Source organism: Typopeltis vanoorti, chromosome 6, assembly GCF_054136105.1.
Source record: "Typopeltis vanoorti isolate ZY-2024b chromosome 6, IOZ_Tvanoo_1.0, whole genome shotgun sequence".
Lineage (NCBI taxonomy): Eukaryota > Metazoa > Arthropoda > Arachnida > Uropygi > Thelyphonidae > Typopeltis > Typopeltis vanoorti.
The window spans coordinates 37,587,620-37,612,746 of NC_143554.1; the positions used below are offsets into that span (position 1 = coordinate 37,587,620).

The 25,127-nt window shown below is 36.7% G+C and overlaps 1 protein-coding gene across 3 annotated transcripts in view; it reads left to right on the top strand.

The window, feature by feature from the left end:
* The window catches only part of LOC150105386 (DDB1- and CUL4-associated factor 17-like), a 276,136-nt gene that overhangs the window by 111,796 nt on the left and 139,213 nt on the right, over positions 1-25,127 (top strand). For all 3 annotated transcript variants that reach the window (XM_090394758.1, XM_090394760.1, XM_090394759.1), the window contains one exon: positions 6,710-6,819. In XM_090394758.1, coding sequence (XP_090250884.1) covers positions 6,710-6,819 — 110 coding nt within the window. The remainder of the gene's footprint in view (positions 1-6,709; positions 6,820-25,127) is intronic.

Below are 25,127 nucleotides of genomic sequence, written 5' to 3' on the forward strand. Positions count from 1 at the left end.
CAAGTAACTCTATCAGTCATGCCAAAGACAGTGATATAAAATTCACCAAAATCGGCTAAGAAGAAACCAAATTTTGAAGTGTTGAAAAGTGAACAGAGAGGACCGCGGGTCAACAATGAACGAAGAACAAAGGACGTCGCCATCTTTACAATCACGCCACAATTGCTCAAGGGAAGAAAGGTGAGTCATGAAGTGTACTAAATGCCTGGAGGATTTATCGTCCGATGGAAATCAAATAACCTGTACAAAATGCAGTAGGATTCTACACTTAAAATATGTTGGCTTTTCAGAAACAACCTGGCAACGTAAAACCAATGCAACACGCGAGGAATGGAAGTGTGTAATCTGCAGGAGGAACAAAGAAATGCACCTAAGGCAGCCACCTACAACACAGTCAATTATACTGGAGGCAAAATCAGATGACGAACTCAACAGACAAAAAAATGCAGATGGTCCTATAATTTCAACTCTTTAAATAAACGAATAGAAAATGGTCTAGAGACTATAAAAGCCAGCTTAGTAGATCTTGTTCAAGAACTCTTCGACAAACAGAATGCACAAATAACAAAAAAATCTAGTGAATATGAAGATTTGATCAAACATAATAATTTAGCAGTGATAGAAGTGTTGCAAACAGTAAAAGACATCAAAATCAGCATTAACACACTAAATGACAGGCAACACAATTTGATGAAAGAAACATCCGAACTCTGTCAAGAACTTCATTCTCTAAAACTGCAATACAAACATTTAAATCAACAGCAACATAAAGAAGATCTTATCATAAACGGTCTTCCTGAAACTGCACCTACAGAAAACCTCAGAGGCGTAGTTTTAAAATTACGCCATGCAATTGACATCTCCCTACAGCTTAACGACATCCAGACCGTAAATCGGATTCCTAGGAAGAGCAAAAAACAAGGCTTGTCACAACCTGTACAGTCATAGTTCATCTTACAAGCAAGTCCACAAAAGACAATCTCATAAAAGCCTGCAGACAGAAAAAACAAGTTGGCAGGGACTTGAACACATTGCAAGACAACACACCAATTTTCCTATCCGAATATTTAACACCATTCAACCAGAATCTGTTATACCAAGCAAAAAATCAAAAACAGAAAAAAATTACCAATTTTTGTGGATCAGAGATGCCAAGATATTCTTGAGGAGGTCATAAACTTCAAAATCGATACAAAATAAAAGCTCAGAAGACATAGAAAGGCTGCCACAGTGAAAAAAAAGTTCTCTAATTAGTTCAAAAAGAAGACCACAATAAAAATGAATGTGAACCACCAGGACAGATGCAATAACATCAGAACATACCAGCAATTTCACTTTGATCAGACCTTTCATATCATTCATTTGACCTCCCAAACATCAGCCTACTTCCAACATAGCAATCAAATTAATAGAAAAAAAATAAACAATATACCTAACCAGTGTCGTCCTCAGATAAGCTTATTAAAAAGCTTTGAGGATGCAAGCAGAGACATTACATTGAAGTGCTGTAGTTACAGCAGTTAAGAAAACATTAAAAAGCAAAAATTGTAAAATATATATAACTTACACTTATACTATAAATGCTGTTAAAAAAATGTAACCTTATCCAATTGCAAACTATAAATTACCATCCATAGTAACTATTATTAATGCATTTTAGAATACAAAAAACGGAAAAATTTGTATGAAATTGATTGTAAAAAATATATGTAATATGTAAATATGTGTATATATGTAAATGCTCTGTAAGATGATAAATAAAATGTTATTACAAAAAAAAAAAATTATTATTATGAGCATCCCCATCAAATTGGAAGACTCACTGTAGGAGACCTGCACTTTTCTCATGTACACATAGTACCTTTCCTTATATTCATTCACTGCCAGAATACTCACAACTTTGGCTGTCCATTCATTTAGTCATTCATCACTAATCCTCACATTTTTACTAACCTCACTCTTACACAACTCCCAAGACATGGAACAACTAGCAGAATCCTTCAACCATAACTTTGTAAACAACATTCCACTTCTCAAGAGACATATCACTCAAACCAAGTCCAATATAAAACCAACAACCCACAACAATCAGCAGCAAAGTATATTCTCTCCTTCCAATTCCAAATTCAAACTGAAATATGGTTTCTCCCAACTAAACGCTAAAACTAGCCTGGGGATAGACATCAGGCTAATAGACCTTATAACACATTTTGACCAGCTACATCCAGTAATTTTAAAACTGATCAACTCAGTATTTGATTAGTGTATTATCTGCATCCTTTCTTTTAGTGTTACACGGTGATCAGCATTCATTTTTGAAATTATGGATTTTACAACCGTGTTATAACTATTTTTATTATCCCGACGTTTCGATCTTCATATCAAGATCATCATCTGAAGCATATACAAATATACAAGACAAACTGAGTTACATTACAAACCGTAAGCTAGAGAAACAATGATTTAATCACGTTATTCTACTGGCATGACCTCTAGTGAAAAAAAAAAAAAAAAAAAATATATATATGTATGTATGTATTTATACATATATAAAACGTTGATAGTACCGATCTTTAACTCTGGTGATGTTGAGTTGGGGTTTGTTTTCAGAAAAGTCAGCTACTGGAACAAATCTGAAAACAAACCCCAACTCAACATCACCAGAGTTAAAGATCGGTACTATCAACGTAAGAAGCCTGAATGGCAAAGAAATGGAGCTAGCTGAGGAATTAGATAAGTACCAGATCGACATAATAGGGGTGACTGAAACAAAAAAGACCAAAACTGGTGAGATCTTTCTGAGCAATAAATACAAAATGTTATATTCAGGCAATGACAATCAAGGAAAAGAAGGAGTAGCCATAGTATTCAACACAAAATACGAGGCTAATCTTCTTGAATGGCAGTCAGTCTCAAGTAGAGTAATGTGGGTAAATATGAGAATGGGGAACTGGACAATGAGACTTATTTGTGCCTATGGTCCCACAGAAGGTTCTACTAAGGTAGAAGTGGAGGAATTTTTTGAGGCTTTAGAAAAAGCAACTGACACAATGAAAAAGGAAAAGTTGGTCCTTGTTGGGGATCTAAATAGTAGAGTAGGAAATGATTGTGAGACATACAAAAATATTTTGGGAAAATTTGGAGAAAAGAGCAAAGCTAATAATAATGGCAAATATCTGTTGGATTTCTGCTCAGGACATGGACTGGTTATTACTAACACCATGTTCCAACATAAAAATGTGCACAAATTCACATGGAGAGAAGAGGCTAGGAATAAGAAAAGTCTCATTGACTATGTTATTGTTGATAGTGATGTTTTCTCCCTGGTGCAGGACACCAGAGTGTACAGAGGATTTGAAATTGGAAGTGATCACTATTTAGTCTTGAGCAGGATAAAATTGAATTTCATATTGAAAAGAATAACATGTAAGAAAGTTTTAAAGCGAATAAAAGTTGAGCAGCTCTCAGATATGAACTGTAGACTAAAATACAGAAATATTATTGAAAAGAAAATGAAAGAGTTTGAGAACAGGAATCAAACCTTGGAGAGTCAGTGGCAAACTCTGAAGGAAACATTGATTGATTCTGCCAGAGAGGCATGTGGTGAGGTTGTGTGCAAGGATAAAAAAATCAGAACTCCCTGGTGGACACAGGAAGTTAAAGAGGCAGTGAAGCAAAAGAAGAAAGCATATCAAAAGTTCCTGGCAAATAAGTCAGCTTTTACTCTTACAGAATACAGAGACAAATGTAAGAAAGCTAAACAGTGTGTAAAACTAGCTAAACAAAAGTCATGGGAGGACTTTGGCAAGAATATAGAAAATAAATATCAAGAAGGTGGCAAAATATTCTGGAGGTTGTTGAAGAAGCTTAGGAATGGAGGAAAGAGTGCTGTAAAAGGAATTAGAGATGATAAAGGTGAAATGAAAACAGGAGAAAAAGATATCCTTGAAGTATGGAGTAATTACTTTGAAAAACTGCTAAATGAAACAAGCAGTGATGACAGCACAGTGATAAAAAACACTGACCAGGCATGCAGTCAGGAATACATATCCATACTTGAAGTAGAAAAAGCCATCAAAGGCTTGAAATGTGGAAAGGCAGCAGGAGTAGATGATATTCGACCAGAAATGCTAAAGTATGGTGGTATAAGAGTCTTACAGTGGCTGCACTGCATAGTTCAGAAAGCCTGGACGGAGGGACGAATTCCCAATGATTGGAGTAGAGCTCTCATAGTACCCATATATAAAAAGGGAAATAAAACTGAATGTGAGAATTACAGAGGTATTTCCCTACTTAGTGTTCCTGGTAAGATCTATGCAAGTATACTTGAGAAACGGTTGAGAAGAATTGTGGAAGAAAAGCTTGGTGAAGAACAAGCTGGATTCAGGGCAAATAGAGGCTGTCAGGATCAGATCTTCACTTTACGACAAATAGTCGAGAAAGCATGGGAATATAACAAAGATCTGTATTTAAGTTTTGTCGATTTGGAAAAGGCATATGATAAGGTGCCAAGAGAGAAGCTATTCAATACGCTGCAGTTATATGGTGTCAATGGGGCATTATATCAAGCAATACTTAGTCTTTATTTGAGTTGTGAGTCAGCAGTTAGAATTGAAGGAAGTACAGGAAGATGGTTTAATGTTAAATCTGGTGTGAGACAAGGATGTACATTATCCCCTCTGTTATTCATTATCTATATGGATCACATTATGAAGGAATGTGGTATTAAACCTGATATCAAAATTGGAGATGTTAATGTCAGCTCTTTGCTTTATGCGGATGATGTTATACTTCTAAATAAATCCGCTACAAGTCTGCAAGATTCTCTGACTAAATTCAATTGCTGTTGTAATAGATATGGTATGAAGGTCAGCAATAAAAAGACAAAGACAATGAAAATAGGCAGAATCATTGAAAATGTCAACTGTGTTGTGAATGGAGAACCTGTGGAACAAGTAAACCATTTCAGCTACTTAGGCACAATTTTTACTGAAGATGGTAAACTAAATATAGAAATAGACAACAGAATCAGCAAAGCTGGTATCGTGGGAAGTCAATTGAATAAATTCATATGGAATAAGAAAGAAATTAGTCGGAACACTAAATTAGCTGTATACAAGACTGTGTTCAAACCAATTTTAACTTATGGATCTGAGAGCTGGGTCAGAAGTAAAACACTTGACCAAAGACTAGAGACCGCAGATATGAGAGTCCTGAGAAAGATTAGAGGCGTGAACAGATGGCATCAATGGCAATATCATATTAAAAATGAGGATATTAGAAAAGAACTTGACATTGTCAGCATCCAGGAATGCGTTAGCAGAGCTAATCTCAGATGGTATGGTCACTTAAATAGAATGGGAGAGGAAAGATTAGCAAAACAAGTGTTCTCTGCCAGGTTGGCAGGAAAACGACCCAGAGGAAGACCAAGATATAGGTGGATTGATACGGTACAAAGTGCCTTAGATGATAGAAATATAAGATCTGATAATGTTGGAGTCTTGACAAGTAACAGACTGATTTGGAGGAAAATTGTAGATAGGAAGTTAGTAATGATGTAATTTTTTCATGTAGTACTGTCATATCCTGTACACCCCTTGAGGGTACATGGCAGGAATTTGATGATGATGATGATGATGTATTTATAAATTACATCAAGCTCGATTTAATTTAAGATAACATGAATAAACATTTTTTCTTATAGATAGTTTTCTTTCACTAACAATGATGTCCTATTTTTAGTATTATAATTGTTATTTTTGATTTAGGATCCTGGATTTACTACAGTCCTGTTTATATAGTTCTTAGAGAGGAAGGTTCCGTGGGTCGAATATATGCCTTGAAGAACTCTTCAGACCACCCTCGTAATTTCCCACTTGTTTTACTTTTTACCTGTTTATGTATATTGACAGGTGAAAACATATGCCTTCCATATGTATAGGATTTTTAGACCTTCATTATTGTTCAGATTGGGATGGTTGATAATGATCTCACAGGCTTCCTTGCATTCATACCATGTTTTGGTGTGATGTAGATAACTAGTGCTTTTCCAGTCAATTCTATGTAAGGTGTTCAGGGCATGATCAGAAAGGCCAGCTTCACCATAATTATTATTTTTAATGTGTCGTTTATGTTCTTTTTGTCTGATCGGAATTGTGCGTCCTGTTTCTCCTATATATGGTATGTTACAAGTGCAATAAATACGGTATACTCCAGAGTGGGCCAGCGGAGGAAGTGGGTCTTTGGATGAGTTGAGTAAGATTTTTAATTTTGCAATAAAAATGCTAGCTAGTTAATGTTCATACATGATTCAGTTTAAAGCAAGTGGTAGGATTTTTTGTTCTACACTAAAAATACAAAAAAATGATTCTGAACATGTAGTGGACAGATGGACAGGAATTTACTTATCTGGTACGGGAGTTCATTCAGAGATCATTCGTTATGAATGTTCTCTCATTAGTAATAATGTTGAATGGAAATGTATAGATATATAATATGAATAACATTAAACCTTTGTCATGTTTTTAAAATTCAGTGTTAAAAAAAAAGGGTCAATAAGTTTCCTCTTTATTCTAATCCGTGACTTTCCTACATATTACTGTTACTATTTTTGTATCTATTTGTGTGATTGTTTGTTTCAGTTGATTTTTTATATTATTGTAATGAATTTGACTTTATTATGTCTTAAATAAAGTTATGTTTTATATAGTGCCCCCACCCATACTCTTTGAAGTAAAATGTTCAGATCATAAAATTCATATTGGTGGACATCCCTGGCATTATGTTTTTACTCCACCAAGAAAGGAGGGTGTTTTTGTAGTAAGTATTGTTTTTGGAAATAATCACTTAAGTAGAAACATTTAGTTGAAAAAGAACATATTTACTTCTATACATTTTTACATTTTTTGCAACTTAATTCAAATATGTGAGTGAACATTGAGCATTTTGAACTTTATTAGGGTCAGATCATTTTCTTTTTTTTTTTTTTTACAGGCTCACAGCATTTATTATTTTGAAAAGGAAACAAGTCCATAATGTTTCTTTTACCAGCTAAATTGCCAGATCATAACAGTGTCATTTTGAAAACTTGGTTATGTGTTTTTACTTTAATGTGCCCATTAAAATATTGGAACCACATTGTTGTGTGATTCTGTTATCTTTTGCATTCAGCAAAACACTAATTACATTTTCTCATTATTTATTTTCTATTAACTATTTTGTAAGTATATATATACATGTGTGTGTGTGTGTGTGTGTGTGTGTGTGTGTGTGTGTGTAAGAAAGAGAATTTGCAGTTGTGTTATTGGAATCTACTGTTCACTTACCAGGTTATGTTGAGAAAGGGAGTGTTTAAAAGTTGCACCTAAATGAGCAAGTAATAGGCTGGTGGTGCACAACCCAAACCCACCTGGAGAGAGAGAGAGTCAGACTACATCAGCATGCAGGAGTGGGGGGCATTATTGTTGAGCCCATACATAGATAGAAGATATGGTATATTCTGTTATTATTATTTATATGGGTACTCCATGGAGTCAGAAGACTCATCGCCAGAGAGCCACACTATCCATTAACACAATACCTACCATACATCTCCTTAAACCTATTTACTGTTAGGGTGCTTACAACCACCTCTGACAATCCATTCTGTTCATTCACCACTCTCCAAGTAAAGAACCTAGTCCACACACACACATACACACCCTTACTAACCACACCCTTGGACAACTTCTAAGTGCAATCCCTTGTTTTTCCCCTACTTCCCATGTATTGAAAAATTTCTTTTGTGCTAATCTCATAGAATCCCTTTAGTAACTTATAAGTTTCTATCATATCCCCTTTCCTCTGCCTGTCAGCTAAACTCTGCAACCCACACACCCTCAATCTCTCCTCATAGGGAACATTCTATAGACCTGTCACCAGCTGGATGACATGTCTCTGAATCCTCTCCACCACCTCCCAATCCCCAAAAAACACAGGTGACCAAATCTGTGCACAGTAGTCAACATGTGGCCAAATCATAACCTTATAAAGAGGGATAATAACCTCTCTATCTCTACTTGTTAATGTGTTCATTTTGGAAAATTATGGAGACAACTACCGTGTTTGAGTAAAACTTTAGTTTAATATAAACCAAAATCAACACTCAATGTTTCAATCTTTATATCAAGATAATCTTCTGGAGCATATACACTATATACAGAGAAACAAGCTGCACTACAATCTACATGGTTTGCTAGAGTTACTGACCAACTGTTACAACAATTATTGGCCTGACCTCTGGTGAAAAAAAAAAAAAAAAAACTTGACTACATCAACGCTAGAGTCCTATTATTATTATTATCATTATTATCTATTGGTTGCAAAATTACATTGGACTGGAGAGCAACATATTTATATATATATATATATTAAAAACATGATTATACATATAAATTTCAACCTCCAGAATGTATATATGCTCCAGAAGATGATCTTGATATAAAGATCTAAACGTCAAGTGTTGATTTTGGTTTATGTTAAACTAAAGTTTTACTTAAGCACGGTAGTTGTCTCTATAATTTTCCAAAATCTGTAGCATCCAAGTAATCCTCTGAGCTGTTCTGCCAGTTGGTGCCTGGAGAGAGTCAGAATACTTCAGTATGAGGGGTGGGGGGGGGGGCATTGTTGAGCTCGTACATAGATAGAAGACTTGGTATACTCTGTTATCCACCACCACTCCCTAGATCCATAGCCTCATCAATTTCCTATAAACTTACCATCAATATGATACAAATGATGTAATCTTTTCATCCCAAAATGCATTACCTTACATTTTACAACATTGAATTGACAACTATTGTCATTTACTCACACTGCAAATTTATTTAAATCATCCTGTAAGATATCTACATCACTTTTATGAACTATTGCCCATCCTCGTTTGGCATCATCGGCAAACAACTGAATATCTCTTTTCATATTTTCCACGATATAATTAATGTACAAATTAAAGACTAGTGGTCCTAGTAAGAGCACTAGGGCACTCTGCTGGTCACTCTCATTCACCTTGATTCCACTCCACCATAGACTACTCTCTGATGTCTGTCTATCGTCCATGCCGTCAGTCCCATATCTGTTCCTATTTGCTCCAACTTATGTAATAGTTTTCAATGTGGTATTCTTTAAAATACCTCTCAGATTCCAGTGGTATCATGGTGTAGCCATTTCCTTTATCCAGTTCTGCTGTCAGCTTATTATAAATAAAATGTGAATACTGTCATCCCTTGACTTATGTCGGGGTTCCGTTCCATCCAGCAGGATGTAAGTCTACTCATTAAATCAATTATAGGGGTTAGGGACTTAACTGTAATAAGTATACTGTCATTTTAATTTTTAAACCTTATAAAACTGTACTGTATGTTAATGCCACTGTAAAATAGGAGAATATTCACCCAAATCTTCCTCCACAATCACATCTTCATTACCTTCCCTATGTGAAGGGCCAGACTCTGGCTCTTCTGGTGTAATCTTTTTTTTTTCTTTTTTCTTTTTTTTTTTGATGAAAATGTCCAATGTGCTTTGCTTATTCCTCTTCTTTTCATCATAGCAAGCAAACATATCATGTACTTTACTCTCTACTAATAAGTAACGTTCAACATTGGGGTCCATGTCTTGAGCCATTTTGAGAACATTTCTGCAAGATTCTTCACTGTGAATTGTTTAATTACCTCTTCTTGTTTCTCTTTTCCCTCTTCCTTTTCTTGTTCTTCCTCTTCTGCAACGCATTGTTCCTCCAGTTTGACCAATTCTTCATTGGTCAGCTCTTCAGGAGCACTTTCTATGAGTTGAAGCATGTCGTCATCATTCACTTCGAGATTCAGATTGTTTGCTAGGCCTACTATTTCTTCCATCAATTTATATCTTCATTTTTTTTCAGAACTTCCAAAATTGTACACAAACCTTTTTAATGTCTTTTTCCTTATGCCACTCATACATTGAGAGGTCACTTCGTCCCAAGTCACAGTAATATTTTTAATAGCATGATAAATATTGAATGCTTTCCAGAATTGCATGAGAGTCTGATCATTTCCTTCAATGGCAGAAGTGGCTTGTGAAAAAGTTCTCTGTAGATAATAAGCCTTAAACGCTGCGAGAACTCCCTGATCCATCGGTTGGATCAGTGAAGTAGTATTTGGAGGGAAAAACTTGACCTTGAACTTGGTGAAGATCACTGATATGAGACGGATGACCTGGGGCATTATCTAGAATTAATAAAATTTTAAATTCTACATTTTCTTTCACACAATAGCTTTCCATTTCACTTGCATAACAGTTGATTAAGGCATCCTCAAACAATTTTTGAGTCATCCACGGCTTCTTATATCTCTGCTAATGAACCGGAAGAGTATGCTTCCTAATGTTTTTGAAGGCTCACGGATTCTCACTGTGCCATAATCACAAATGGTTTCAGTTTATATCTAGCCACATTACCCCCTAACAGAATCGTAATATGGTCTTTTAGAGCTTTGAAACCAGGCATAGATTTTAACTTTTTGTGGATGAATGTCTGCTCAGGCATTTTTTTCCAAAACAAGGAGTCTCATCCATATTAAATATTTGCTGTGGCAAATAATTTTCTTCTGTAATAATTTTATCCAATTTCTCCATAAACTCCTTGGCACTTGCAGATTCATCATACGTTTTCACATTATGGCACAAAATGCTGCTTGAATCCAATGAACCAACCGGAAGAAGCATTGAATTCGTAGTCATAATGGGGGGGCACACAAACACACACACACACACACACACACCAGTCCAGGACCTTATTATATGCCTACAGGAAGAATTGTCCAAAATTCCCATTAATCACTATCATACAGTTGTGAAAAGTATGCCCCATAGGATTGCTGCAGTCATTGCAGTAAAAGGAAGTTCTACGAGTACATCTTATTAAGGTGGGTGCCATGGCTGTTTATTCCTCAAACTGGGTTGTCTGTTAACTACTTTCCAAGCAATGTATATCATGTACTTGTTCGATCAAAGTTGTTGATTATTGCTCAAAGTTTACAGTTCTACAATGGAGAGCAGTGTTGATGGTCGGATCTTATCTATCACCAGGATGGAATAGCTACTGGTGTTTTTTACTCATCACTCTTAGTAAAAAAACAGTTGTATCTTACCTATGTCTTAAAACTAAAGTATCTTCTCTTGAAGTGTCAGCAGCACACTTAAAAAAGGAGTTGCATGAAATTTATACTTTTTGAGAAGAATTAATTTATACAAACACATTCGATTATAAATTCTGTTTATATGTTGAGCGTTTTGTACATAGAAATGCCTAATCAACCAAAAATTCTGTTTATATGTTGAGCGTTTTGTACATAGATGTGCCTAATCAACCAACTTGTCAGAGTAAAACATCAATAACTTTGTATGGCCTACAATCCTCCTAAGCTAGAGATGCTACTAAACTTTTTTCTTGGAAGGAAGGAAGGAAGGTAAGTAGTGCCATTGCATAAGGACAGTAGCAGACTGGAAGTGTCTAATTATAGGCCAGTTTGTGTGTCATCAATAGTTGTTAAGATCTTGGAGAAATTAGTTAAGGACCGTAATACAACATGAGGAGATGAGGGTAATGTTATCTGTGAGAGTCAACATGGATTTGTGAATGGGCGCTCTTGTTTTAGCAATATGCTAGCCTTTTATAATAAAGTTACAAGAGCAGTAGATGAGGGAAAGGCATATACTGCCATTTTGTTAGATTTAGTGAAGGCATTTGACAGGGTGCCACATGATAAGCAGATATTTAAGTTGCAGCATATGGGTCAGGATGTCAGGTTGGTCATCTGGATTCAGGATTGGCTGTCCGATAGGTATCAGAGAGTTGTGTATGTTGGGGCAGTTTCAAGGAGGCAGAAGGTTACAAGTTGGGTCCCACAGGGCTCAGTACTGGGACCTGTATTGTTTAAACTTTATATCAATGATGTTGTCAGTGGATTGCAGGGGAATATTCAGTTGTTTGCAGATTATGCTGGGAAGGGTTATTAGTAATAATGCAGATGTGGTAGCCCTGCAAGAGGATTTGAATAAGTTAGACAGATGGGTAAATGAATGGGAGTATCGGTTGGTTTAATGCAGCAAAATGTAAGGTCTTGAGGTTTGGGATGCTGCATACTCTATGGGAGGAACTATACCGGAAGAAGTAAAGGAGACAAGTCGAAACCTGAAATTTAGGGGACGTATTGCAAAGGTAATGAAGGTAACACAGAGGATTGCTGCAATAATGAGATGGACACTGACCTGCAGAGATAAAAGTGTTATCATTCCATTGTATAAAACTCTGATCAGACCACACTTACACTTTTGTTCTCAGATTTGGTCCCCAGGATTTGAAGGGGATAAATTAACTGCGGAAAGGATACAAAGGTGGATAACAAAGATGGTTTGAGGACTGTACAATGTTAGTTATGAGGATCGGCTGAGGGAATGTGGACTGCAGAGTTTGGTGGATAGAAGAAGAGGTGATAAGATTGAGACATTTAAACTGTTGAGAGGTGGTTACACTGGGACTGCAGAGTTTGGTGGATAGAAGGAGAGGTGATAAGATTGAGACATTTAAGCTGTTGAGAGGTGGTTACACTGGGGACTGCAGAGTTTGGTGGATAGAAGGAGAGGTGATAAGATTGAGACATTTAAACTGTTGAGAGGTGGTTACAGGGTTGACACTGGGGAGTTCTTTTGCTTGGTTGAACAATGGGAAGGAGTGATGACAAGGAGCCATCCCTGGAATTATGAAAGGAAATGTATAGAGACATATATATATATAGATGCGAAGTGCATATTAAAATTGTAATACCATTGATATTACATTGAAATATATGATGGATATGAAGTGTAGAGGAGTGATGCATTTTATCCATATGGACTGCGATGTGGTTAAAATGAATGAAGGATGACAATCCTGAAATGTTGCTTGTACATTGTATTATTCACAGAGAAAGTTTAATTTTCAAAATTTTCAGTACTGGGACTTATATTGTTTAACCTTTATATCAATGACATTGTCAGTGGATTACAGCCGGATATTCAGTTGTTTGCAGATGATGCAATGCTAGGAAGGGTTCAGTGGCGGCTCGTACATAAGCACTGCAACACTGCAGCACCCCCAAGGAAAAAATGAAAAAATTAAATTTTGTTTGTTTACAAATAATAACAATGCTTACAACATGTTAAAGGTTACAGCTTATGTTTTGACATTGCTTGAATAGTTAAAAATTGGAATGTTTGATTAACGCTTTAGATTGCACTGCGATCTAACACAGTGTCAGAATTATCCCATTAGGCCAATTGCAGCTGGTCTTGCTGCAGTTAGCGCTTCTCATTGCATGTTATGATTCCGATACTGCTCATTTGGCAGTGTATCGTATGCTTGCACGCATTATTTCTGTGAGATACGAAAATTTTATTATTGGTGCATGTTCATGGTGAGGGTGAACTATTTTTTGTAAATCTTATTTTATTTTGTTAAAATAACACAATTATTTTTTTACCTATAATAAGTATTTATTATAGGTACAAGGCTGAATTATGATGAGTGTCACTTGAAAATATGAAAAGAATTATATTTTTTAATTGTTGTTATGAGGATCGGCTGAGGGAATGTGGACTGCAGAGTTTGGTGGATAGAAGGAGAGGTGATATGATTGAGACTTGTAAACTGTTGAGAGGTGGTTACAGGGTTGACACTGGAGAGTTCTTTCGCTTGGTTAAACAGCAGGAAGGAGTGATGACAAGGGGCCATCCCTGGAAGTTACAAAAGGAAAATGTGAGCAAGAGGGTAAGGAGTAGTTTCTTTGCATGGAGGGTGGTTGAACCATGGAATGCATTGCCTGATAGAGTGGTGAGAGCAAGAACAGTCAATGAGTTTAAGGAGTGATATGATAGACTTTGTGTTTCCTAGGAGGGACCACCCACAATGAGTTTTGATAGACTTTGTGTTTCTTAGGAAGGATCTTCTGCGATGAGTCTTTTGACTCCATGGAGGCCTGAATAATAATAATAATAAAAACTTTCATAATAATAATAACTGTTGTTCTAAGTGAGATATTGAAGTCAGTTATAAAATGTATCAAAACTATCAAAGCTGATGCCAAATGTGAGCATCTCTTCAAACAGTTTTATGAGGATGACAATGTTTTACATTGTCAAAACTATTGCTTCACTCTGAGGTAAGATGGCTGTCACAGGGAAAATTCATGGAAAACTGCCTGAGAAGATTCATGGAACTATTTGATATTCTTAGTGAGTTTTTGAATGACAAACCTGAAATGAAACTCCTACAAACAGTTCATTTGTGAATTATTTGGCAGATACCTTTGAAAAGCTGAATTATGTTACATAAGCAACTGCAAGAAGCAAATAAGACCCTTGTTGATGAAAAGGCTAAGATATTTAGCTTCATTGTATTTCTGCAATTATGTCAAAAAAATTATTCAGCCAAAAAAATTGACCAATTTTATTGGCTAAACAAGTGTGAGATAACTAATGCTGCTGTACTTGTTATTGCGATCACCTGAGCAAAATGGCCTGTGATTTAAATGACAGATTTTCTGATTTAAAAGAAATTGATTTTCCATCTTGGATAAATCAGCCAATTCTAGTGGACTTAACTGTTGTGGCCATGCTACCACATGGCCTCAGGACATGGACTAGTTATTACTAACACAATTTTCCAACATAAAAATGTGCATAAATTCACATGGAGAGAAGAGGCAAGAAATAAGACAAGTCTCATTGACTATATTATTGTTGTGATAGTGATGTTTTCTCACTGGTGCAGGACATGAGAGTGTCTAAAGGATTTGAAATTGGAAGTGATCACCATTTAGTTTTGAGCAGGATAAAATTGAATTTCATATTGAAAAGAAGAACATGAATAAGGTGAATAAAAGTTAGACAGCTGTCAGATGTGAACTGTAGACTAAAATACACAAATATTATTAAAAAAAAAAAATGAAAGAGTTTGAGAACAGGAACCAAACATTGGAGATTCACTGGCAAGCCCTAAAGAAAACATTGATTGATTCTTCCAGAGAGGCATGTGGTGAAGTTGTCTACAATTATAGAAAAATCAGAACTCCATGCAGGAAGTTAAGGAGGCAGTGAAGAAATAGAAGAAAGCATATCGAAAGTTCCTGGCAAATAAGTCAGCTTGTGCTCTTACAGAATACAGAGACAAATGTAGGAAAGCTTCTTCCTTTCCAGGCTTATAGGCCAAGTGGTCTGTTCTGGACTCAATTCCATCTTTTTAAGGATCTATCTCTGCATCGAGTACCTTTTGGGTGGTAATTTAGAATATGTTTAGGTATTCTGCTTCTATTCATTCTCAGTGTGCTCTTTCCATTTTTCTCTATAGCAAATAACTGTTTCATTTTCTCTATAGCAAATAACTTTTCATTTTGTCCATTATTGTGACTCCTTCAGTTCTGCGCAGAAATTTCATTTCGGATGATTCAATTCTTCTTTCATCTGCCTTTTTTATTGTCCATATCTCACTGCCATAAAGTAAGGTTGGTCTAGCTACTGTATTGTAGATTCTTATTCGTGTGTGTTTTTGTACATAATTGGGTTTAAAAATTTTATTTATAATGCCTGTTACTTTTAAAAAGTTTGATATCTTTGGTTCTATATCTGCTTCATTTTCATATGACATTGTGCAGCCTAAATATTTGAATGTATTTACTTGCTCTATTATTTTGTTGTTTATTACTATTTTGGTTCTGCAAAAGGACGGAAATGGCAATGACAACGGCACCAGACTATGGCTTTAGGCAACTGGAACGTCTTCTCTCTGACAGGGAAGGAGTTGGAACTGGTCGAAGAAGCCAAGTGCTACTGGCTAGACTTAGTTGGGCTTTCTTCGACCAAGAGAATAGGCTCTGGAACTGTCGACCTGGATAAGAGGTGAAAGCTCTACTACTCTGGTGTGAGCCCGACAATGTCTGCTCAGGCGGGTGTGGGGATACTCACAAGCCCCCAGCTGTCAGACTGTGTTGCTGAGTGGATCCCATTGGGGGGGATGGGTATGTGTGTTAAGGCTTCAGATGAAAAATCATGATTTGGCTCTGGTGCAAGCCTATGCACCTAATCTGGAGTCAGAATACTCTGACTTCCTAGAGGAAGTGGATGCTGCTTTTAACAGGGTGGCAGACATGGGATCAGTCCTGCTAATGGATGACTTCAATGCACATGTTGGAACAGATGACCAGACATGGAGGGGTGTGGTTGGGAGGAATGACGCCCCTGACCTTAATGTGAATGGGTTAAAAGTATTGGACTTCTGCTGTACTAACTGCTTGTCCATAATGAATACCTTTTTCCAGCACTGAGAAGTCCATAAGTATACAGGGATACACTAGAACAAAGATCTCTGATTGACTTCTTTATAGTCTCAGCAGACCTATTTTCCTCAGTGTTGGATATTCGTGTGAGAAGAGGGGCAGAACTGTCAACTGACCACCACCACCTTGTTGTGTGCACTCTACGGCTTCAGAAACCAGATGCTACCATCAACGCTGGTAGGCCTAAGCAGCTATACCATGTGAAATGGGAGGCATTGGAAAATGAGGCTGTGAGGAAGAATTTTGCAGATGACATTTCCTCTAGGTTCAAAGAAATTGAACCTGGAGGAAATGTCATCTGTTGAGGTGGAGTGGAAGCTGTTCAGAACAACTGTCACTGCCTCTGGTAAGGTGGAACCAAGAAGTCCAAAAAACTGTCCAGGCAAAAAAGGAGTCCTTCCTAACATGGCTTAGGATCAGGTCACCTGAGATACGTTTGCAGTATGCTGAGGCACAAAAAGCTGCTGCTGCTGAGGCAGTAAAGACAGCAAAGCAGAAGGCTTGGGAATCCTTTGGAGAAAGATTAGACTCATCCTATGCAAATGCAAACAAAGTATTCTGGCAGACCATCTGCCACCTTCGAGGGAGGAAATCGTGCACAGCCAGGGCAATTGAGGCCTCTGATGGTGTACTTTTAACAACTGAGAAGGATATCCTCCACAGATAGAGAGAATACTTTGAGAGCCTTCTTAACCCGGGTGGCCCAGCAGTTGTGGACATCCAAGAGGTGCAGATCAGGGCAATGACTAGTCTCACAGCAGAAGAGGTCCATTTAGCAATAAAATCGCTAAAATCGGGCAAGGCTGCTGGCGATGATGAAATTCAGTCCGAAATGCTAAAAGCCTTAAATCGAGACAGTGTTTTCTGGCTGACTCGAGTGTGTCAGGCTGCTTGGATATCTGGGCGAGCACCAAAGCAATGGCAGACAGGCATAATAATACCAGTCTTCAAGAAGGGAGACCAGAAGGATTGCAGTAACTATCGTGGCATTTCTCTGCTCAGTCTGCCTGGGAAAGTGTATGCTAGGTGCTTGGAAAGATGGTGCAGGAGCATAGTTGAGTCAAAGTTCCAGGAAGAACAAAGTGGCTTTCGTCCTGGTAGAAGCACAACTGACCAAATCTTCACTTTAAGGCAAGTCTTTGAGAAATCTTGGGAATATGCCAAGAATGTGTACACATGTTTTGTGGACTTGAAGAAGGCATATGACCGGGTTCCTCGGGATAAGCTTTGGCAAGTAGTACAGGAGTATGGAGTGGATGACCAACTATTAGCTGCCATCAAGTCCCTGTATGAATGCCCAGAGTTTTGTGTCAGGGTAAGCAGCACAAAGTCTGAACCTTTCACAGTCTCCGTTGGCCTCTGCCAAGGGTGTGTTCTGTCACCCCTCCTTTTCATAATATTTATGGACTGGATTGATAGGCACACCCGAAGCAGTGAATGTGTCAGAATTGGAAGATGTAGCATTAGACGTCTGCTTTTTGCAGATGACCTAGTTCTGCTTAGCTCTTCCACAGATGACCTCCAGCAGACCCTGGATAGGTTTGTAGCTGTTTGTGCAGACCCCGGAATGAAGATCAGTGTGGCCAAAACTGAAACATTTGTGGTCTCAAGACAACCATCCCAGTGCACTCTACATGTAAGTGGAGTCCGAATGAGGGCAAGTGAAGAAGTTTAAATACCTTGGGTCCATACTCACGAATGATGGAAAATGGGACGTCGAGCTAAATACTCGAATTGGCTTAGCAAGCTCAATATTGTGGGAGCTTGGCCATTCGGTAGTATTGAAGCAGGAGTTAAGGCAGAAGGCAAAGCTGACTGTCTTCAATACAGTCTATGTCCCCATCCTCACCTATGGTCATGAGAGTTGGGTAATGACCGAAAGAATGCAGACACAAATCCAAGCGCCTGAAATGAGTTCCTTCGAGGTGTTGCGGGGCTGACAAGACTCGACAGAGTCAGAAGCTCTGCAATTCGGGAAACCCTCAATACTCAACCGCTGCTTCTCCGTGTTGAGAGATCACAGTTACGTTGATACGGGCACCTGGTCAGAATGCCACAAGAGAGACTCCCTCAGCAGGCCCTCTTTGCCAAGCCAGAAGGTGGAAGGCCAAGGACTCGCTGGATAGATTATATCCAAAACCTTGGGTGGACACATTTGGGAATCCCATCAGAACACCTGAGCTTGGTGGCAGAGGATCGTGACCATTGGAAGTTCCACTTGCAGCTGTTGCCACCACAACCCAATTAGGAAAGGTGGGGCTTGAAGATGTATGTATTGGATTAGCGCCTTTGAAGGCCATGACTTTTGTTTTGTCTGTTGATATTTCCATACCATATGTTTTTATCAGATTATTTAGACTGCATAATGATTTTTGTAGTTCATCTTCATTGTTTCCAAGGATTATTTGGTCATCAGCAAAAAGTAGAGTAGCTAATCTGTTGTTACGGTTTATCTTGAATCCTCCTTCATTAGTTATCTTCCATTCTTTTATGATTTTATCTATGTATATATTAAATAAAACCAGTGAGAGAGGGCAACCCTGACGTACTCCTCGATTTATTGGTTTCCAGCTTAATGTTGAATTATTGTACTTCACAGATATTTTATTATCTTGATATATATTATATAAGGCTCTAAAGAGTTGGTTTGGTATTTCATATTCTTCTAGGATATCCCATAGTTTTTCTCTGATAATTTTATCAAATGCTTTGGTGTAATCAATAAAAGCTATGTGTGTTTCTATGTTCATTTCTCTGTGTTTTTCAATTAATAATTTTAACTTAAATGCAGAGTCTATGCAAGACCTGCGTTTTATAAATCCATTTTGTTCTTCTATTAATTTTGGGTCTACTTTACGTTTAAGTTTATATGCTAAGATTTTTGCATATACTTTATAACAGGTACTAAGTAAGCTGATTCCACGATAATGTTACAATCAGAATTGTGTCCTTCTTTGTAGATGGGGATAACTATTGCTTTGGTCCAATCTTGTGGGCATTTTCCTTCTTTCCAGATCATATTATAAAAGTTAAGTAACCTGAGTGAGAATTCAAGTCCTGCATATTTGATAAGTTCCAAGTTTTTATTGACTTCTCCTGGAGCCTTGAAAGAAAGAAAAGCACTGTAAAACTAGCTAAACAAAAGTCATTGGAAGACTTTGGTACGAACATAGAAAATAAATATCAACAAGGTGGCAAAATATTCTGGAGGCTGTTGTAAAAGCTCAGAAATGGAGGAAAAAGTGCTGTAAAGGAATTAGAGATGATAAAGGTGACATGAAAACTGGTGAAAAAGATATCCTTGATGTATAGAGTAATTACTTTGAAAAATTGCCAAACAAAACAATCAGTGATAGCTCAGTAGTAAAAAACACTCAACACGCATGCAGTCAGGAATACATATCCATACTTGAAGTAGAAAAAGCTACCAAAAACCTGAAATGTGGAAAGGCAGCTGGAATAGATGATATTCATCCAGAAATGCTCAAGTTGGAGGCATAAAAGTCTTGCAGTGGCTGCACTGCATCGTTCAGAATGCCTGGAAGGGACGAATTCCAAATGATTGGAGTAGATCTCTCATAGTACTCATATATAAAAAATGTAAAAATCACAGAGATATTTCCCTACATAGTGTTGCTGGTAAGATTTATGTGAAAGGGAAGTTTGGCAAAGAACAAGCTGGATTCAGGCCAAATAGAGGTTAGGATCAGATTTTCACTTTACGACAAATAGTTGAGAAATCATGGGAATATAACATAGATCTGTATTTAAGTTTTGTAGATCTGGAAAAGGCATATGACAAGGTGCCAAGAGAGAAGCTATTCAAAACAATTCAGTTGTATGGTGTCAATGGGCATTATAGCAAGCGATACTTAGGCTTTATTTGAGTTGTAAATCAGTAATCAGCAGTTAGATTTGAAAAGTACAGGAAGATGGTTTGATGTTGAATCTGGTGTCAGACAAGGATGTACATTATCCCCTCTGTTATTCATTATCTATATGGATCACATTATGAAGGAAAGCAGCATTAAACCTGATATCAAAATTGGAGATTTTAATCTCAATTCTTTACTTTATGCAGATGATGTTATACTTTTAAATAAATCCAGTACAGATTCCCTGACTAAATTGAATAACTGTTGTAATCAATTTGGTGTGAAAATCAGGAATAACAAGACAAAGAAAATGAAAGTAAACAGAATTGGAGAGAAAAGATTAGCAAAACAAGTGATCTCTGCCAGGTTGACAGAAAAAAGACCCAGAGGAAGATATAGGTGGATTTATGCAGTAAAAATGCCGTAGAAAACAGAAACATAAGATCTGATAATGTTGGAGTCTTTAGTGATAATAGATTGTTTTGTAGGAAAATTGTCGATAGGAAGTTAGTAATGATGTAAGTTTTTCATGTAGTACTATCATAATATCCTGTACACTTCTTGAGGGTATATATGTCAATAATTTGGTGATGATGATGAGAAACCTTTTTTCTACTTGTATGGATAATTTCATTATTAAAAATTATGGAAACAACTAACTACTTTGCTATAGTAAAACTAACCAACATCAAATTCCTGATACCCTCAGGCAACAATTAATCTGTTATCTGTCAAGATTCCAATATTATCAGATCTTATATTTCTGTCTTTGAAGATGCTTTTTACTCTATCAATCCATTTACATATTGGTCTTCCTCTGGGTCTTTTCCCTGTCAACATGGCAAAGAACACTTGTTTTGCTATTCTTTCCTCTCCTGTTCTGTTTGAGTGACCATACCACCTGAGATTAGCTCTACTAAAACATTCCTGAATGCTAAGAATGGCAAGTTCTTTCCTAATATCCTCATTTTTAATGTGATACTGCCATTGATGCAATCTGTTCACTCCACTAATCTTTCTGAGAACGTTCATATCAGAGGTCCCCAGTCTTTGATTAAGTGTTTTATTCCAGCTCTCAGATCTAGGGCCATACTTACACTTTTCCTGCAGGTGGTGGGGCCCAAGGTACTAGAGTTCTCTGGGCCCCCCCTCCTTGTAGTTTGGAGCCCTTAAATTGGGCCTAATTTTTCGGAGTCCCCCAGCTAGATCCTTGTGCACCTGTGCATAAGTACGGCCCTGCTCAGATCCAAAAGTTAAAATTGGTTTGAACACCGTTTTGTATACAGCTAATTTAGTGTTTACCCGAATTTCTTTCTTATTCAATATAACTTTATTCAGCTGACTTCTTATCTTATCAGCTTTACTAAATCTGTTGTCTATTTACATATTTAAATTTCCATCTTCACCAAAAATTGTGCTTGAATAGCTGAAATGTTTAACTTGTTCAAACCAATTTTAACTTATGCATCTGAGCAGGACTGTAGTAAGGGTCATACCATTCAGGACAAAGTTGTTAGTAAAACTTCAGTTTTAAAATAAACCAAAATAATCACTCGATGTTTCAACTTTCATACACACATACATATATATATATATGTGTGTGTGTGTGTGTGAAAGTTATTTTGGACAAACTAACAAATCTGTTGAGCAACATATAGAAGAGCATAAAAGAGCACATGCAACTGCGTTATCCAGTCATGTTCTTTTTTCAAATAATCCTAATCTGCAAATAATCTGCACGCATACTTGCAATAAACAATGGCACGCCTGTTAGAACAACTTGAAAAAATACAACGCTTTTTAATGTATCAATTATGTGTGGCGATTTTTTACCTGCATTTTTTACCTGTATTTTCCAGTTTTTAGATACTTCAATGTTTATTACTATTCTCTTCCTTTAAGAATACCTGATGAAGGCTATTATAAGCCGAAACTAGTTGTATTATTCTTATTAAATCTTTATAAGTAATCTCGGTTTTTAAGTCATTAAATCTATTTTTAAAAATGTATCACAACAACTGAGTTGAAGCATATAATCACATATATATATATATATATATATATATATATACAAAGAAACAAGCTACATTACACTTTACATGGTATGCTAATGTCACAGTAATTTGGTCAACTATTAAAACTACTGGCCTGACTTATAGTTGGGGGGGGGGGAACTTACTACATCAATGCTAGTGTCCTGTTATTATTACTATTATTATCTGTTTGGTTACAAATCATTAAGAGATATATTAAAGTAGAGAGCAACATGCTTTACATAATTACTCACGTAAATTAGAATAAAACAGTAATGATAGTGGCCAATAATTCGGTGGCCAACATTTTGGGTTACTAAACATTGTTGAATAAAATGAGGACTACATGTCGCCATCTCACTAATCTCGTCAAGTCATTAAAAGCTAATAAGGATATACTTGTAACAAAGTCTTACAGTGGTAATGCCATGGTTATCCTAAACAGATCTGCTTACATTCATCAAATGAATCAGTCTCTGATAGCAGCACTTGTTAACTTGCGAAACTATAATTCAACTAACAGTATTCAGAAGAAAACTGTTAAATTATTAAGTCTGCAGACATTGGGTGTATTGGGTAACAGTTTTTTTTTAACACTCTCCCAGAATATATGGACTTCCAAAGTACACAAACATAACATTCCACTTTGGCTGGTAGTTAAAGGTAGACAGTCCTAATTATTCACCTAGCCAAGAAATTAGCATCAGCACACAAAGGAGTTGGTAGCTCATTCCTGATCCTATATAAAGAACACACAACACTTTATAAACATAATTAAAAGCATAATACTCAGCAGAGATGATTTTTTAGTCAGTTTTGATGACTAAAAATGTCACAAATGTCCCGATCAGTGACACAATTCTCTTACAGAACAAATTTCTGCTCGATATTATTGGTCTCTTTGCCCACGTACTATGTTCCAGCTACTTGGTGTGGCAAAATAATTTTTACCTGCAAAAAGAAGGTATAGCCATGTGCTCACTACTATTCCACTCCCAATTGCTAACTTTTATATGAAAGCTTTTGAGCAATGTGCTCTAGATTCCTTAATTTAAAACCTACAGTTTGGCTTAGATACATTACTCTGTTTTCATTATATGGCCAAATGGCTGCCAAACTTTAAACAGCTTTCTCAGCCACCTGAACAAACAACATGTGTGTATAATTTACTATTGAAATTGAAAATCAAAACTTGCTTCCTTTCCTGGATACACTGGTCACACATCTTTCCTCAGGCAGTCTATTCTTCACTGTCTACTTCAAGCCTACACATACTGGCTAATATATACATGCTAACTCTTCCTTCATAGTTATGAATTTATGGAGACACAACGCACGTGTTAAAATAATTACTTTACTTAATATTAGGAAAGTAACATTCGATGTTTTGACCTCTGTATTGAGGTCATCATCAGGAAAATACATATGTATAAGATCTAAGCTACATGCTGCTTCACTTTACAAAGGTAAAATGAATCTAACTGCTTATTAATCTTTTACCTAGCCTGACCTCTTGTGGAAAAACTAAATTAATAATATTAAATTTTAAAAAACAATTATAAATAGATTAAAAAAAATTAAATTTAAAAAAACCATAAGTATAAAAATAAATTAGAAACAGAACTACATTAAACATGTCTAAAGTCCTCTAGTATTGAGATTTTCTTCTGTGCTTGTTCTAGTTGCTATAAGGGTTGCAGATGGGTCCTCCACATTCTTGGAATGATTAATCCATTTTTGTTCATTTGGATAGTGTTTTAGCATGTCACAGACCTCTTTGGATTTTCTCTCAAACCAGGTTTTGGTGTGGTGTAGGGACTTGACGCCTTTCCAGTCAATTCTATGGTATGTTTGGAGTGTGTGGTCTGATAGGCCTGTTTTACCATAATGGAGGTATTTAATGTGTCGTTTGTGTTAACCTTTTCTGATTTGGATTGTGCCTGTTTCCCTTATGTAAGGTAGGTTACATGTACAATGTACATTGGATTTTGTAAACCCCTGGGTGGGCCAGGTGGAAGAGGATCTTTAGAAGAACTGAGTAAATTTTTTAATTTTGTCAGGGATTTGAAGGTAGTCTTGATGTTGTATTTATGTAGTGTTTTGTCTATTTTTTCTGAATACCTGTAACATAGGGTATGACTATGGCATTCTTGTAATCTTTTTTGTTTTTAGTGGTATTTTTATGGATCTTGTGAACTTTTTTTTACAAATGTATGGTTAATGACTTTGAATTCTTGGTTTAGAACTTGTTCATTCAAGCAAATTGTTAATGCTCTGTGTTTCAGGGTTGTGGTATGAATTTTTGTGTATGTATTGGCTCGTGTGTGTGTATGTGAGTGTGTGTTGGTTTGCGGTAGACAGAGAGACAGCCTGAGGGAAGACGTGACAAGTGTCTAGAAACGGAAGAGAGTTGTTGTTTTCGATTTCAATGGTGAATTGGATACGTTTATGTGGGTTTGTTCAGGTGGCTAAGGAGTGTATTTAATTCCTTAGTTTCACGGCCATGGGACCAAAAGGTGAAAATATCGTTGACATATCTCAGCCAGACTTTTGGCTTTAGGCTGACCAAATCTAGAGTTCATTGCTCGAAATCTTCCATGTAGAAGTTAGCTATTGGGGAGAAAGTGGTGAGCTCATGGCCATACCTTCTTTTTGTAGGTAAAAATTGTTTTGCCACACAAAATACCTGGAGCAGAGTACATGGGCAAAGAGGGCTGTGATGTCGGGCGGAAATATGTTCTGTAGGAGAATAATAGTATCATTGATAGTGAAAAGGGCAGTTATGTCAAAGCTGACTGATAAATCTTGGTCGTTGAGTGTGATGTTTTTAATTTTGT